Consider the following 14,927-nt stretch of genomic DNA (forward strand, 5'->3'; position numbering starts at 1 on the left):
GCCATTTGGAGGGACAGATCCAGGGGCAACCCCAAGCTGCAAACGCAGTCTTTCAGGGAGAGTGGAATCCCATCCAGGACTGGTTGAGCCACCTCCACACCCTGATTAGGATCCTTGACAATAAGCAGCTCCATTTTGCTCCACTGGTTCCAGTTTCACTTTGTTTTTCCTCATCCAGCCCATGAAGTCCTCCAGGCACTATCCTTTTGTCATTTGTTGTCATGTACCTTCAAGTCTTCCCGACTTATGGTGACCCTCTCCTGGGGTTTTCTCAGCCAGGTTTGTTCCGAGGAGGTTTGCCCTTGCCTTCCCCTGAGGCTGAGAGTGTGTGACTTGCCAAAGATCATGCAGTGGGTTTTATGGCCGAATGGAGACTTGAACCTTAGTCTGCAGAGTCATAGGCCAACAGTCAAACCATGATGCCATGCTGACTGTTCTTAGCAGATGCTATTATTGAAGGCTCAGCGAGGTACATTTGGATGCCATCAGTTTACCGATTAAATCTCGTCCCAAGCTTCTGGATGTTGTCTCTCAACGGTTTCATTTAGACTGGGGGATAGGATGAGATAAAAACTTTAATGGAGGCAGGAGAACTCTGTGAACTGCTGCTAGGCCTGTTCTGATGCCCCATGCTTTGTATGCCCTCTCCCTTAGGCGCCTCATGAACCGCCTGGAGGACATGCGCCGGAACGTGGCGGGGGACGGCGTGAATCGCTGCATCTTTTGTGGAGAACAGTTGGGCCGGCTGGGCTCGGCATGCGTGGTGTGCGAGGACTGTAAAAAGGTGAGAAGCTGCAAGATGCACCCTCTCTCCCACATACCCCCCCACTCTTTGTGTATTTGACAGTATCTTCTTGCATGGCAGAATGGGGTTGCATTGAATGGCCCTTGGAGTCTCTTCCACAACAGGAGTCTATAATCCTGCTCTCTTTGCCTTGGCTGGGAGCTTCTGGGCATTGTAGGACTTTTCCAGGCTCTAGTGCCCAGCTTCGTCTTTGGCACACATGGTTTCCTCTCCTCAGATTTTGAAGTAACTTGCATTATTTGTAATGCAATTTATTTACAATGCAATTTTTTTAATGCCACAAGACACCCAGTGTGGCCAAAGCATTCCAAATGCTAGCAAGGGCACCAGTGCCTTTAAATGAACCACTTTTGCTTTACAGTTCAACCCATTTTATCCCAGAAATTAGGGAGCAATTGCCTCGGAAATAGCCTTTTTGTGAATTGCCCCATGTCAGCTTCTGTTCCCACTCCATGTTGGGTGAAGGAGAGCAATGAAGAGAACAAGGCACTTTTGGTTAGTAAGTTTTTCTATTTTCTCCCTCTTATTTCTTATTGTTATTTTTGCTGTTTGGAGGGGGAGGGGGAACCTACAAGAACAGGAGGAAACCAGGCTTTAAAGGTCCTCAGAGGGAACAGAAACAGACACGGGGCAATTCACCGAGACACTGTCAAGTTGCAGTTGCTGACGTTTATCCCCCAGCTGGGATCAATAGGTAGAAATAAAATGAGCTGAACCTGCAAGCCATAAACTTTTATTTGACGTTGTGGAGGGCCTTTGCCTAATGGCTTGTAAGTAGATATTTGAGAAATCTCTTGGGTGTACGGGAAGGGATTGCGTGTTAATCCAGTGCCATGTTGATTTGAATCTTCTGTTTTGATTCAGCATCCCGCCAAGTGCGGCAGTGCAACCCCTCAGCACTTTTCCTTCTTTGCAAAGGTTGGATTCTTGTGGGATTTTTTAGGGGGGCAGATTTCCCTCAATAACAGGATTCCACCCACTGCTTGCTTGTTTGAAGGCTGGATATAAAGCTTCATGTCAGTTGGGTTGACTAAAGTGGACCCATAAGCGTCATGTGGGGCCCAAAGCTGTATTTGCCCCCCTGAAGGTTTCTCATGCCTTGCATCCACCCAAGGTTTGGAGGGCATTTTTTCACACACACCCCAAATGACCAGTAATGCCCTCAAAACTTTTTTGTGTGTACGTGTGTGTGGATTTTAGTCATTTTTGTTGGCTTTATGCTTGTCCCCACTTTTTCTGACTTGCACAAGCCTATTTGCCAAGCAGGAAAGTTGGAAACAAAGCTCTGCCCAGGCCTGAAAAGGCCACCAAAGACTTCAAAACACAGCAAACACATCTCTGCCTGCTTCTGCCAGCAATATCTTGCCCAGGCGGGCAGGTGGTCTTCCTTTTGCCGTCTTACGCCATGCCATGGGTTTGTCACAGTGATTACATTCTTAATTAAGCTGGTGGCCGCTTCCCCCAAGAGTCCGGCTAGGTGTGCCAGGGCTATGTGGCACACCTGGCTGGTCAAAGCAGACCCATCTGCTCCAGTGCCCTGGTTGCAGTCTGAGCTGGGCATGATTGGCATGGCTTCTGTGAAAACTGTGAACTTCTTCTGAGTCACTCTTTTTCCCTCCGATGCAGAACGTCTGTACCAAATGTGGCATCCAGACCACCAACAACCGTCCTCATTCCATCTGGCTGTGCAAGATTTGCAGCGAACAGAGAGAGGTCAGTGGGAACGTTTGCTCTGACTTGTTCCCCAAGAATGGATGGATAGGGCTTGAGCCCTGAGCTTGGGGCAGGGACTTTGGGGGACTATGGTGCCCAGAATCCCCCAGTTGCTAAGGTACAGTGTCTGGAATCCTGTTGGGGACTTGCATCTTTGGATATGGACCTGTGTCTGCAGGAATTAGAATTGGCAGTAATGTCCGTATCTAGCAAAAGGTGGCTGTTATGTGACTGGCAAAGTGACCAATAGGACCAGTGGGATTTTGGTGCCCAAAGTTGAGACCTAGGGATGAAGCCTTGTGATGTCATGGGGGAGGGCCCAGGGAATGTCACAAGAGTGATGTCACAGGACAGTTCTGGTAATGTCATTAACCACCATGCATTGAGCATCAGGCACAGCTGCACAGAGCTTTGTTGTAGTTGTTGTTCTTGTGCACCTTCAAGAACCTTGTTTCTAACAGATGGCAACCCTAAGACAATCCTATCAGGGGGTTTTCTTGGCAAGATTTATTCAGAGAGGGTTGCCATTGCCTTCCTCTGCGGCTGAGAGCCTGTGACTTGCCCAAGATCAACTAATGGATTTCTATGGCCAAACAGGGATTTCAACCCTAGTCTCCAGTGTCCCCATCCAAACCTCAAACCACTACACCACGCTGGCTCTCAGGCTGCTCAAATAACACACACCAAATGTCTACCAAATGAGGCAAACACACACACACGCACACTTGCTTACGTACATACCTTTCAAGGTAGCATCTTGAGGACTAGAGAAGATGGGTCAGACTTTGAGGTCAGGGATGGAGATCTGGGAACTCCAGAACAGTGAGGCATGCTGCAGCTCAACAATGAAAGGAGGCTGGCATGATTTCCACCCTAGATGTAAATAAAACCAGAAAGCAAGGGGGGGGGGAAATGGTTGGGGAGGAGAGGAAAAAAGGGATTGATGTTCAAGCCACAGAGTCTGCCTACAGTTACGGCCTCCTCATGTCAGCCAGGCAACGTGCCCAGAAATGGATGGAGAAAGGCTTCTATATAGGCTGGTTTGATGGCTTTGTCTTGGCAAGAAGGGAGGGAGCTTGGACTTCCAGCTGGGCAGACCATTGATCTTTGAAGCTGGTTGTTTCCTCCTCAGCCCCTGCTGGGTGATCACAGGCCTCCTCTGAACCTCCCTTGTCTTGAAGCTGGGACAGTGTAAAGGAGAGGCAGCTGGCTTGGGTCCATCCCCCTCTTCTTCCCACTGGCCCTCCTCAGTGCCTCAAAGGTACATGGCAGGCCCCGAGGAAGTTCATGCCAAGGGAATCCAAGGCATGCCAAGGGAACATGTGCAGGGTTGGGTTCTGTGGTGGGTGGGAGAGCGGAGAGTGGCTGGCACCACCAAAACACAGAAGGGAAAGGTGTCAGGCACTAGAAACCACAACCTGAAGGACAGCAGGCGACCCAAATGGCTTTGAATAGGCTATCCATCCAAAGAAGTCGACAGATATGGAAAGGAGGTGTGTGGATTATCAGTAATATCCAAATAGGATTGTAATAAATAAATTGAGAGCCAGCATGGTGTCGTGGTTTGAGCAGTGGACTAGGATTAAGCTGGTCTGTGACCGTAATAAATATTTATCCATCACTGGACTAGGACTCTGCAGTCCAGGGTTTGAATCCCAGCCCAGCCATGGAAACTCATCAGAGGATGGCTAGGGCAAAACCCCTCTGAACAAATTTTGTCAAGAAAGCCCCAGGAGAGGTTCGCCTTAGGGTCCCCATACGTTGGAAGTGACTTGAAGGCACACAACAAAGAACAGAAATGGGGTGGGGGGATGACCCAAAAACCTATGCCATAGGTTACACAACAAGCATACAGATGGAGAAACCGACTGCAACGAGCAACATAATATGTCTGGGAAAGATGCTTTTGACCCAAAGCTCATTTCATTCTTCTGTTGGTTAGTTGTCAATGGATTGTCTTGCTGTTATTATCTTTACTGATCAGGATCCTATGAATTGGGTTTTGGGTTGTGTTTTGCTCTTCCTAATCTTTTTTTTTTTAAACTATAAGGGCTATCCATCAGTGGAACAGGCTTCCATGGAGGTTGATGGACTCTTCTTCTTTAGAGATCTTTAAATAGAAGTCAGATGGGCATCTTTTAGGAGGGCTTCAGTCATGGTTTCTTCCATGTGGGAGGGGGACCCATTGGGTTCCCTTCCAATTCTAAGGTTCTAGTCTATGGTTCTGTAGGTTGTGACCTAAGGCATGGGGTATTTTTGGCATATATTTTGGTTATAGACATAAGGTAGCACCCCACTGGAGACCTATGCATGTGTACATTCCCCCGTAGAAGTGATTGGGCCTTTTAATCTCTGTGTTCAGTTCAAAGTTGTGGAAGTGGAATTGTACATTTGGTGCCCTAGCACATGGGAGTGCATTGTACGCAGGCGTGCACTGATCAGCTAGAGAAGGATTCTGGGAGTTGGAGTCCAAACAATCCCTTCCCCAAGCTCTGATTCCCTTCACACGCACCTTATGCCAGAGTGCCATTCTCAGCATCCTTTTTTTTTTTAAGGTATGGAAACGTTCTGGAGCATGGTTCTTCAAAGGTTTGCCAAAGCAAATGCTGCCCCAGCCTATGCCCATCACCAAGGCCAAACCACAACCGGCGCCCAGTGAACCGGCACCGGCCCCTCAGGACCCAAAGCCGTATTCTCGCCAGCAGAACCATGGTAGGCAAAGAGCATATGCTGGGTTTTATTTTTTGTTAGATGCCATTAACTGTAACATTCAGCAATCTGTCTATATAACTGTATGGTAGGAGTGGGGAAAGTGTTGCTCGTGGCCCACATGCAACTCTGAGGGCTCCCCAAATCTTCTTTCTTTCTCCAAACCCCAAATTTGTTATGTCCCCCCAAAGCCCTCAAGGAGGTGTGGGAGGCCATTTTGATACATTTGGACCCCCCCCCTTACTGGTGGGTGAAAAATGGCTCCGACCCCTCCATCCTTGCTCTTTGGTGTCTGAGCAATATCCCATAACTCGGGTTCCTTCTTGTTTCTTCCCAAGGCCAAGCTGAAGCCGCTCCCTCTGCGGAACAGGAATCCTATGGTAAGGATGGCTTCTTTGGGGACTCCAAGATGGGATTTTCTCAGACATTCTCCCTACCTGTTTCATAAAATGTGGCAAGCAATGTTCTAGACAGCTCAGAAAAAGGATTTTTGGGGACTATATCCAGCTGTGTGTTGACATCGTCCCCCAAAGCCACGTTTTCTGAACTCTGATCAGAGCAGGTGCTTATCTAGCTTGGTACAGTGGGGCTCTTGCTATCTGCTGGGGTTTGGTTCCAGCACCCCCGTGGATACCAAAATCCATAGATGCTTAAGTCCCATCAAATACAATGGCATAGTAAAATGGTGTCCCTTATATAAAGTGGCAAAATCAAAGTTTGTTTTTGCCATATATAGATAGATAGAGAGAGAGAGAGAGAGAGAGAGAGAATATATATTTTTGAGCCATGGATGCTTTAACCCATGGATAAAAAATAGGTAGATATGGATGGCCAATTGTATTGTCTTCTCCAATAGGCAAGAAGTCTTCTGTGTCTCAGGCAGGGAGAGAGAGGGGGCCAGCCTTATTTGTTGGGTAGGATTTGGCAGCAAGTTCTGGGTGTCTGGAAAGGATTTCAGTGAGACCAAAACTTTGAGTGATAGTCCCATTATTAACATTGTGAGCCTTCTCTAAATCATATGAAACTGCCAAGTGCCCACAGGAATGTCAGGCGTTGACAGGGTGATTGATGCTGTCAGAACAGCCATTAGCCTGCTTGTTACAGAGGCAGATGATCCAGCTATATGCTGACAAGATGCACATGCATCCCAGATTTTCACTAGTAGTTGGCAAGCCATACTTTCATTCCCTTTGGTGGAGAATTCCTCCTTTCCATTCCAACATTGGCATGTTGAACAACCACTTTCCTGTTCCCCTGGGGTGAATAAAATTGCCTTTGGGTGATAGAGCTGCATACGCACTGCAGAAATAATCCAGTTGGGTACCACTTTAACGTTCATGGCCCCGTGCTGTGGAATTCTGGGAAGTGTAGTTTGTTCGGACACCAAAGCAGAGCTCTGTGCTCAATTTGCAGCAACAGAAGTACTAAGCTGAGGATGCTCATCCTTTTGCTCTGATTCGGGGAATGGAAAATCTTAGGCTTTTTTTTGGTAGAGCTCTAACAAAGGTTATTATTTTTTAAATGGACATGGTTTACAGCAATAGTCCTATGGCCTTCAGGGCAAATTTTCTCCTCTCTGAATTTTAATTTTTTTTAGAGCTATAGTTTTAAATATATAATGCAAAAGTGCCATTTCACTGATACATTATAACACTGCGAACTCTTATAAAAAGAGAGAGAGAAGAGAAGGGCACATATTGTTCTGATGTGTCGCGGAATGAAAAAGAAACCCACTTGCTAATGGGAATAAAATGTTGCAGCGGATGCCAGGAATTGCCAAAAAAATTAGTCTAGGTCAACAAAGATGTCATTTAGAGATTTTTAAAAAGGCCAAGAAGTACAGTAATAAATACCGCAAGCTCTTGACATGTTTGCTCCATGGAGAAAATGTTTCAGAAGATTCTGGAAAGGGACTTCTCTGGGGATGGGCATAGCTTTGTCAAGCACTGACTGAAGAGAAGTACCTCATGCTGCAACATTTGGTTGCAAGGGCCCCATTTGTTGTTATTGAAATTATTATGACGGCAATATTTGAGAGATGTTGAACAGGGGAGTGAGGAATGGAGGCCTGGAGCCTAGGAGAAGATTTGAGCTTGAAGGAGGAAATCACTTTCTTGGTGTCTCATTGCTCAACCTGTAAAATGGGAATTACAGTGGACCCTTGTTATACGCTGGGGTTTGGTTCCAAGATCCCCTGTGGATAACAAAATCCGTGTATGCTCAAGTCCCATTAAATATAATGACATAGCAAAATGGTGTCCCTTATAAAAAATGGAAAATCAAAGTAAATTTATACTTTTTGGAACATTTTCAAACCGTGGATGCTTGAATCCGTGTATAAAAAATCTGTGTATAAGAAGGGCCGACTGTATTTTGCCACAATGAGCAGCAGGCAGGGGGAAATGCAATTGAGACCACAAATGGAAACTTGCGTAATGGAAAGGGTTCTCTCAACACCTACTGACTATAGAAAGAAGATGAGCCTCCCTGCTACTTGCCTTGAATTGCTATTTCAGTGCGCGGTTTTGGCAAAATGTGGACTGTGAGCTCCACCAGAATCTCTACCGACCTGTGGAAGTTGGGACTCAAAGCTGTCCCCTGCCTCTGATTGTGAGCCTCCACTTTCCCAGCTGCTAAAACAGAGAAAACAACTATCGCTCTGTGACATTTTCCCTGTATTCAAACATCCCACAATGTGGTGGAGGAATTGTTCTGCATAGGAAACTACATTTTTGTGTCCAAGTACCTGTTTTTGGGGCTGGAGGGAGGTTTTCTGGGCTGATAAAAGTTTCAGTTACAGTGGTGTCAAACTGGATTATTTATGTGGTCTGGCTGCAGCCCACTACATGTGGCTTTTAAACCACAATTAAAGTTGGAAAATGGCAGCTTTGGTGATACTTATTGCACAACGTCACCTCCGCCCCATAGCGGCTGTGTCTCCAAAGTGTGGTTACGGCGTCCCTATTCACTGGCGTGGGGAACCTGTCAATAGGCTCCCAGTTGCACTGCAGTCCCATTAGTCCTCCGGTGTGAAAAGTTGCTGCCACGGCAGTTGCAATATTAGCAGCCCTGTGGTGTTCATCTCTCCTCCTCTCTGCATTCCCCCCTTGCTATTCTCAAACATCCTGGTTCTGGTTTGTTTTTTCCTATTATGCTTTTCTTTTCTGCTTGAATCCCATTAGCATAACTCTGGAACAGCATTAAAAATCAAAAATGAAAAACACAGAGTAGGGCACAGGGCAGAGAGGTGGATTTTAGGGGAAGCATGGGAGAAGGCTGGATGGCAGAAGCAACCCCAGTTGTGTGACCAGGGAGAGGTGCGACAGCTGCTGCCTTGAAACTGGCGTTTCCATTTTTATTGATTACCGCGATTGCGGAGAGAGCGAGACTCGTGTGGGAATGTCCTAAGGTCGAGAGCTTTCTAATGGTGGAACGCTGCCTAGCTTTCCCTGCCTGGAGCTAAGACGTGGACTGGCGTGATGTCTGTGAGTGTGAAGTTTCCACAGGCGACAGGAGGGACCAAGACGCTTCATTAGTTCCTGCCCGTTTGCTCCCAGCTGTTGGATGCTTTGGCTCACCAACCTGGTGCCAGCGGGGTCTTGGACACCATTGCAGAAGAGGCAGCTGTTAGGTCTGTCTCCAGCTTGGTTTTAGAAACCATTTTGGGGCAGGGGAATCTCAGGCGGGTGGGACATTGCCTCTCAGCCTTGGTTAGAATGGAGTAGCGGAGCTGCCAAGAAAACGCTGTCCTGAGATGTCTGTGGCACCGTGCTTCCCCTTTAACTGCCACGATGACATCCTGTGGAATCTTGGGATTTGTAGTATGGGGAGGGGCATTTGGAATTCTCTCCCAAAGGGCAATAGCACCTCCTGAAACCACTGTTCCCAGGATGCAGCCACTGCAGTTGAAGTCCCACACTGTACTGGAATTACGTAGGGTGGAGCGGCCTTATATCTTGCTGTCCTTTTCCTGGATCTTCATAATAATTCCTGAAAATTTATGTGCCATCCTTAGTTCTTGAAAGCATTCAAGAATGATTCCGGGATGTGTTTTCTTAATGCCAAAAAGAAAGCATTCCTTTTTCAAAGATAACATGAAATGTTTTGTGTCCGTTTAATTCATTACTCCAGTCATTCTGGGGAATTTTGGACCTTTTGGACTATTTGTAGTCACTTGAATTGATCTTTTACTATTCGAAAGATGTGTCCTGCTGCATTCTGTGACTAGCATCTTCCCCTGTATCCTTTTGCACATTTCTGAATGCTCTCTCTGGTGTCACTACAGCTCAGAAATGAGATTCAGATGGCCAAGAGCCTCTTTGCCCAGCTGTGTAGATTTCAAAGGTTTGCAGGTGGCACACAGCTGTCGCGGCATTTGCATTTGCCGCGATGTTGGGGAAGTAACGTTTCCTCTGTTGAGTTTTTCTTTTTGTCTTTCGATGTACATCCAGGCACTGAGCCAACAGCGGCTGCTTCCAGCCGGGGAAATTATCCACAAGTTAGCCGCAAGCCTTCGGAGGCCAGGATGGCACTGAGTGGCAGTGAATATGCTGGTGAGGGCACTGAAAGCCGGGATTATGTTGCTGAGAGTGAAGTCCACCAAAGCCCTGGAGGTGAGCAGCAGGGACGTAGCCGGGGGGGGGGGGTGCTGGGGGTCCGGACCCCCCCTTCCATTAGAAAAATGAATGGTGTGTGCTGCTGCGCTGCCGCACTCAAGCCCCATTATAATGGTGGCACTTAGTCTGGACCCCCCCTTCCTAAAATCCTAGCTACGTCCCTGTGAGCAGGGAGGGAAGAGTGTATGAGACAGAGAGAGAAATATCAAGCTCCCTTCTTTTCCAAAAAAATGTGATCATCTATGCCAGCTACTGTGTGTCATGTAGGGCATACTAACATGCAATAAGAAAGAAATGAAGTAGTTACATCTGGGAGCCTAAAGTACAATAGAGACTCCTTCTTTTGATTCTGCACCATCTATGATTCTGGAGTCCAGCTGTGCCACCTCCTACTGTTTGGATGTTGGCAAGGGGAAGGATAGGCAGCTGTGTTGGCAGTACTACATGCCCCTGGATTTTTATTCCTGATCCTCCTAAATGTAGCAGACCCACTTGTTTGTGTGTGCTTTCTCCCCCCCCCCCCCCCATGGAGATTTTCCTCCCCTCCTTCTGTGGTTCTTAAAGAGTAAATCTGCCTAGTCCCAGACTTCCAGTCTTAATCAAAACCTCTGGGAGGTGCAATGCTTGTCGAATCTGTTGTTGCAGCTCTGAAGTGCCCATGGATTTCATGCGCCCCTCGAGCTGGGATGCGTTGGCTGTTTTGTCTTGAAAAAAAGAGACTTTTCCTCCTGATTTTTCTCCCTCCTTTTCCTGTTTTAGGCCCCAAGCGTGCCGGTGGTGGTCAAGCAGCTGCGGCCAGGCCATATTCTCCAGCCTCTGCTCAAAATCCATCTGCCCCACAGGCTGATCAAGGTATGTTGTCTCTTCTTGTACTGCGAGACCTGAGGGATTTGTGAAACATTTGGGGCCGGCAGATCTGAAAGATGGCTTCCTCTCACATGAGCCTGCCAGAAGTTTGAGATCTTCTGTTGTGTGTACCAAAATTCACGACGTTAGGTTGGCGAGTACACGTAGCAGGGCTTTCTCTGGGGTAGCACCTTGACTTGGGAATGCTCTACTCAAGGAAATTATCTGGACTCTTTTAAATTTCTGATGGGCAGCTAAAACAGTGCTGTTCGGCATGGCCCTGGGTAGGGATGGAATTGCCCTTCCCAGTTGGCTTGGGCAAAAGCAAACTGCTGCAGCTTCTCCCAGCTTGCCTGTTTTCCCCTGTGAATAACTTTGGCCATCTCGAGCATACACTGATTTCGTTCTGCTACAAGCAATGGCTTAATGGATTTTTTTCTTGGCTTTGGTGGACCTTCTGCAGGTGGCAGACAAGGTCCCAGCTCAGCTGGCCGCTTCCCAGAAAGACAAGGTAAGATATCTGCTGGATTTTGTCATAAGGGTTCCTGCATCTCATGGCCTGGGAGTATATCACATGGAGCTTTTTGGTGGTTTTGTGGCTCAGTTGCAGCTCACTTCCGAAGTGATTGCACTTCCAGTGATGCGGTTTCATGTCATAAAGTGATTGTTTTATCAGACGCCATTGATTTCTATGGGAGTCCCTTGCGAATTGCTTCAGCAGTGTTTCTGAAGTCACCCCTCATTTTGGTAAAAACGGGAAAAAAGTGACTTCAGAGAATTCGCTTCCAGGCTCCCTTGGATTGCACTACGGATTGGTCTGGTGTGGAAAAGCACTCCGATGCCACCCCCCTTGGCCCCTGCATCCTGCTCCGTCATTCCCCTCCTCCTCCTTCATGCCATCTCCTCTTCTCTGCCAACCAGCCAATCCCATCATCCCCTGTGTCTCCTGCATCCTCCTAGACCCCGATCTGCTCCCCTCCTTCAGCCTGCCACCAATCCCATCATCCCCTGCCTTCTCCTAGACCCTGATCTGCTCCCCTCCTTCAGTCTCCCACCAATCCCATCATCCCCTGCCTTCTCCTAGACCCTGATCTGTTCCCCTCTTTCAGCTTCCCTCCAATCCATCATCCCCTGACTGCTCCTGCATCCCGATCCTGGCCCCAGGGACCCCCAGAGACCTATCCCATCATCCCCTGCCTTCTCCTAGACCCCGATGAAGGATGACAGCTAAGGAGGACAGCATCCAGAGCCCCACTGAGCATGCCCAAGGGTGCCGATTCGAATCGTTGAACCCTCAAAGTATGCTCTGGTGTGGTAATACAATGTGCACTCACTCCCCTTTGCTTGAGTCCGCATCACGTGACTTGGTTGGAATCGAACTGACTTCGCTTGCCCCTCACTTCGGAACGACAACATAAAGGCAACCAAGTGTGGAAAAACATCATGTTTTAACCTCAATCCACATTTCTAGAGAGGAGTGACTCTGGATCTGGTGTGAAAAAACATCATGCTTTGCATTGCTAGAACAGGAGTGACTGCGGATCTGAGATGCCACCCCCCCCCCCCCCATGTGTGATAAGGTCCCTGGTCTTCTTTCTTGCTGGCTGCAGAAAAGCTGTTTTTCGACCTGAGAATCAATATAGAATAGAATAAAATCTTTACTACGGTCATAGACCAGCACAGAAATGTATGTAGCTATGCATGGGTGTATATGTCTGTGTAGACACACATACACATATATTAATATATTTCCCTTGGAAATAGTAACCCATTTCTTCTCTGCTCCCACAGGTAGCCTTTCAATGGCTCCCCCTCAGGCGGATCCAGGCTATTCCTCCCCAGGGCCATCCAGGGATGAGCGCCCAAGCTCTGGCTACTCATCGCCAATGGCAGAGAAGCCCATGCGCCAAGTGGCACCCTATACCCAAGCCGCTGCCCCACTGGCCGCACCGACACCCTCCCGACAGCCTCCTCCAGAGGAGGATGAGGACGAGGCCAACAGCTACGACTCCGATGAAGCAAGTAGGTGTTTCTTTCAGGTTTTGGAGATAGGGGCTGATTTTTCTTACTCCTCCCAAAATTGGGGTTTTAGGAGGGAGTGCTCTGGAATGCTTGGGAGGGTGCAGAAAAGGGCTGTGGCATGTATCCATGGTTCCTTGGTTGCCCACCCCGCTTTAAACACAAGCCTACCCCCCCAAAAAAACCCTCCTTGTCTCCTCTCTCTGCAGCTACTCTGGGTGCCATGGAGTTCAGCCTCTTATATGACCAGGACAACAGCTCCTTGCACTGCACCCTCATCAAGGCAAAGGTGAGTCCTACCTTTGGGAGATGGAAGATGAGCGGGCCTCAAGCAGTGCTTCTCAGTCTTTGGTCCTTTGGAGTTTTGAACTTCAAATTTCAAAGGTCCCGGCCAGCAAAGCCAATGATCAAGAATTCTGGGAGATGAAGTCCTTCAAAACACTGAAGGACCACTGGTGGAGAACCATTGGCCAACGGGATGGGTCTCAGACTAAATCCAAGCATCTCTAGTCACTTCTGACAAACCAGGAATGGCCAGGAGATCCACTGTTGCCCTTTGGGTGGAAGTGCTCCTGCTCTGAATCCATCTTCCTGGCATCTTTTCCCAAACTGCCCTCCATCTATCTCAGGAAGTTTCACCCCTAGCTGGAGAGATCAATGAATCCATTCTGCTTTTCTTCCTGCCCAGGGCCTGAAACCAATGGACTCCAATGGGCTGGCAGATCCTTATGTGAAACTCCATCTTTTGCCGGGCGCCAGTAAGGTAAGGTCATGAGATTCCATTCTTTGGCCTCCTTGCATTCTTCATCTCTCTCTGATACGAAGCAAAGTTCAGTATCAGAAGAATGGAATGAAGTTCTTCAGGGAAGTGCCATGTTCTAGTTCACTTGAAATGAACATATTGTCCAAATGTCCCAATCTGACAGGGACAGTCCCACTTAATCCTCTGCCTTCCCACTTTCTTGGCTGCTTTGAACGTCTCCTGGATTCTCTTTCCTCCTTCCACTTCTCTCCAACACCTGAAACCCAGGACGTGTGTAGACAAGCAACAATGTGGTCAAGATGGCAAAAGTTATGAATGAGAAAAAACACAAGCTGGGAGAGGTCGCATCAGTTTGCTTTTGCTTGAGCCTCCTGGGAAGGGCAGTTCCATCCTGTCTTTCTCTCTCCTGCTAAGTTGAGGGCAAACTATTTTTGCCTTTTGAATGCAGTTTGCAGCCACTGAAGGAAGAGGAGGATAAAGGGGGAAAGTAAGAGGAGGTGGTATTCTACTCTTAAGAAGACACTCTTGGATTCTATGGGTGCATCTAGACTGGCTCAGTTGCTTCTGGAGTATCTTGGTCCTGAAGCTGGCTTGCATTCCACCCTTTACCTCTGTGCTCCAGAGCAATGCCAAGTGACTGTCTACACATGCATCCCATTGTGCCACCTGGTGTTGCCAGCATGAGTTGCTCCCCCTGAAGTCAGAAACAAGGCATCCAGAGGGAGCGACTTCATCCATGGTCCTGGCTGGCATTATGGGATACATGTGTGGACAGCCACTTGGCATTGCACCGGAGTGCTCTGGGTTCACCTGAAAAATCTGGAGCATAAGGTAAGCCTTTTTCATTCATTTTAAGGCAGAGATTGGATGAATTCAGTGCAGAACTGGCTTTCTGTCGTGAAGACAGTCCACACTTGAATCGGGACTTTGGCCCTGCATCGTGAAGACTGGGCACCATGAGGGCAGAGGGAAATTGGTTTCAATGGCCCATGTAGACATGACCTAGGTCAATTAATCCAGAATATCTTCCTCTTTGGGTTAATAATTAAAACAAATGACACACAGCCTTTCCCTTCCTTCAGAGAACATCTTTGGAGTTGGATTATTCACAGGCTTTGCCAAAGCATGTAAGCCGCACTGTTCGGATGGGAAGTGGGACCGCTAGCCAGCCAAGAGGGACTTGCCAAACAGGTGGCATTGTGAGCAGCAGGTGAAGCATGTGGCAGCAAGTCTGATTGTTCCTAGAGGCTTTAAAGTTCTGTTTGCTTTGAAGATTTTAGCACGGTCTAATTCAGGAGTAGGCACCCTTTTTGAGCCAGGGGCTGGGTTACTGTCTCTCAAGACAACAGGGGGTCCGAAGCCGGGGGGTGGAGCCGCACGCCGGGGGCGAAGCTTCCACCGAAGCCCTGTGGGGAGGAGGAGGCGTGTACCTGCCCTCTCCTCCTCGGTCCCTTCA

The 14,927-nt window shown here is 48.1% G+C and overlaps 2 protein-coding genes across 7 annotated transcripts in view; one reads left to right on the plus strand and one right to left on the minus strand.

Moving 5' to 3' along the window:
• HECTD4 (HECT domain E3 ubiquitin protein ligase 4) overlaps positions 1 to 14,927 on the minus strand; it is a 426,162-nt gene that overhangs the window by 233,696 nt on the left and 177,539 nt on the right. The window lies entirely within an intron of this gene.
• Positions 1 to 14,927, plus strand: part of RPH3A (rabphilin 3A) — an 80,886-nt gene that overhangs the window by 54,834 nt on the left and 11,125 nt on the right. For 5 of the 6 annotated variants that reach the window (XM_042441408.1, XM_042441410.1, XM_042441407.1 and 2 more), the window contains 10 exons: positions 655 to 784; positions 2,432 to 2,518; positions 5,074 to 5,230; positions 5,566 to 5,607; positions 9,679 to 9,840; positions 10,603 to 10,695; positions 11,153 to 11,200; positions 12,481 to 12,711; positions 12,918 to 12,997; positions 13,397 to 13,471. In XM_042441408.1, coding sequence (XP_042297342.1) covers positions 655 to 784; positions 2,432 to 2,518; positions 5,074 to 5,230; positions 5,566 to 5,607; positions 9,679 to 9,840; positions 10,603 to 10,695; positions 11,153 to 11,200; positions 12,481 to 12,711; positions 12,918 to 12,997; positions 13,397 to 13,471 — 1,105 coding nt within the window. The remainder of the gene's footprint in view (positions 1 to 654; positions 785 to 2,431; positions 2,519 to 5,073; positions 5,231 to 5,565; positions 5,608 to 9,678; positions 9,841 to 10,602; positions 10,696 to 11,152; positions 11,201 to 12,480; positions 12,712 to 12,917; positions 12,998 to 13,396; positions 13,472 to 14,927) is intronic. The other variant, XM_042441412.1, reaches the window with a different exon arrangement.

This window comes from Sceloporus undulatus, chromosome 10, assembly GCF_019175285.1.
Source record: "Sceloporus undulatus isolate JIND9_A2432 ecotype Alabama chromosome 10, SceUnd_v1.1, whole genome shotgun sequence".
Lineage (NCBI taxonomy): Eukaryota > Metazoa > Chordata > Lepidosauria > Squamata > Phrynosomatidae > Sceloporus > Sceloporus undulatus.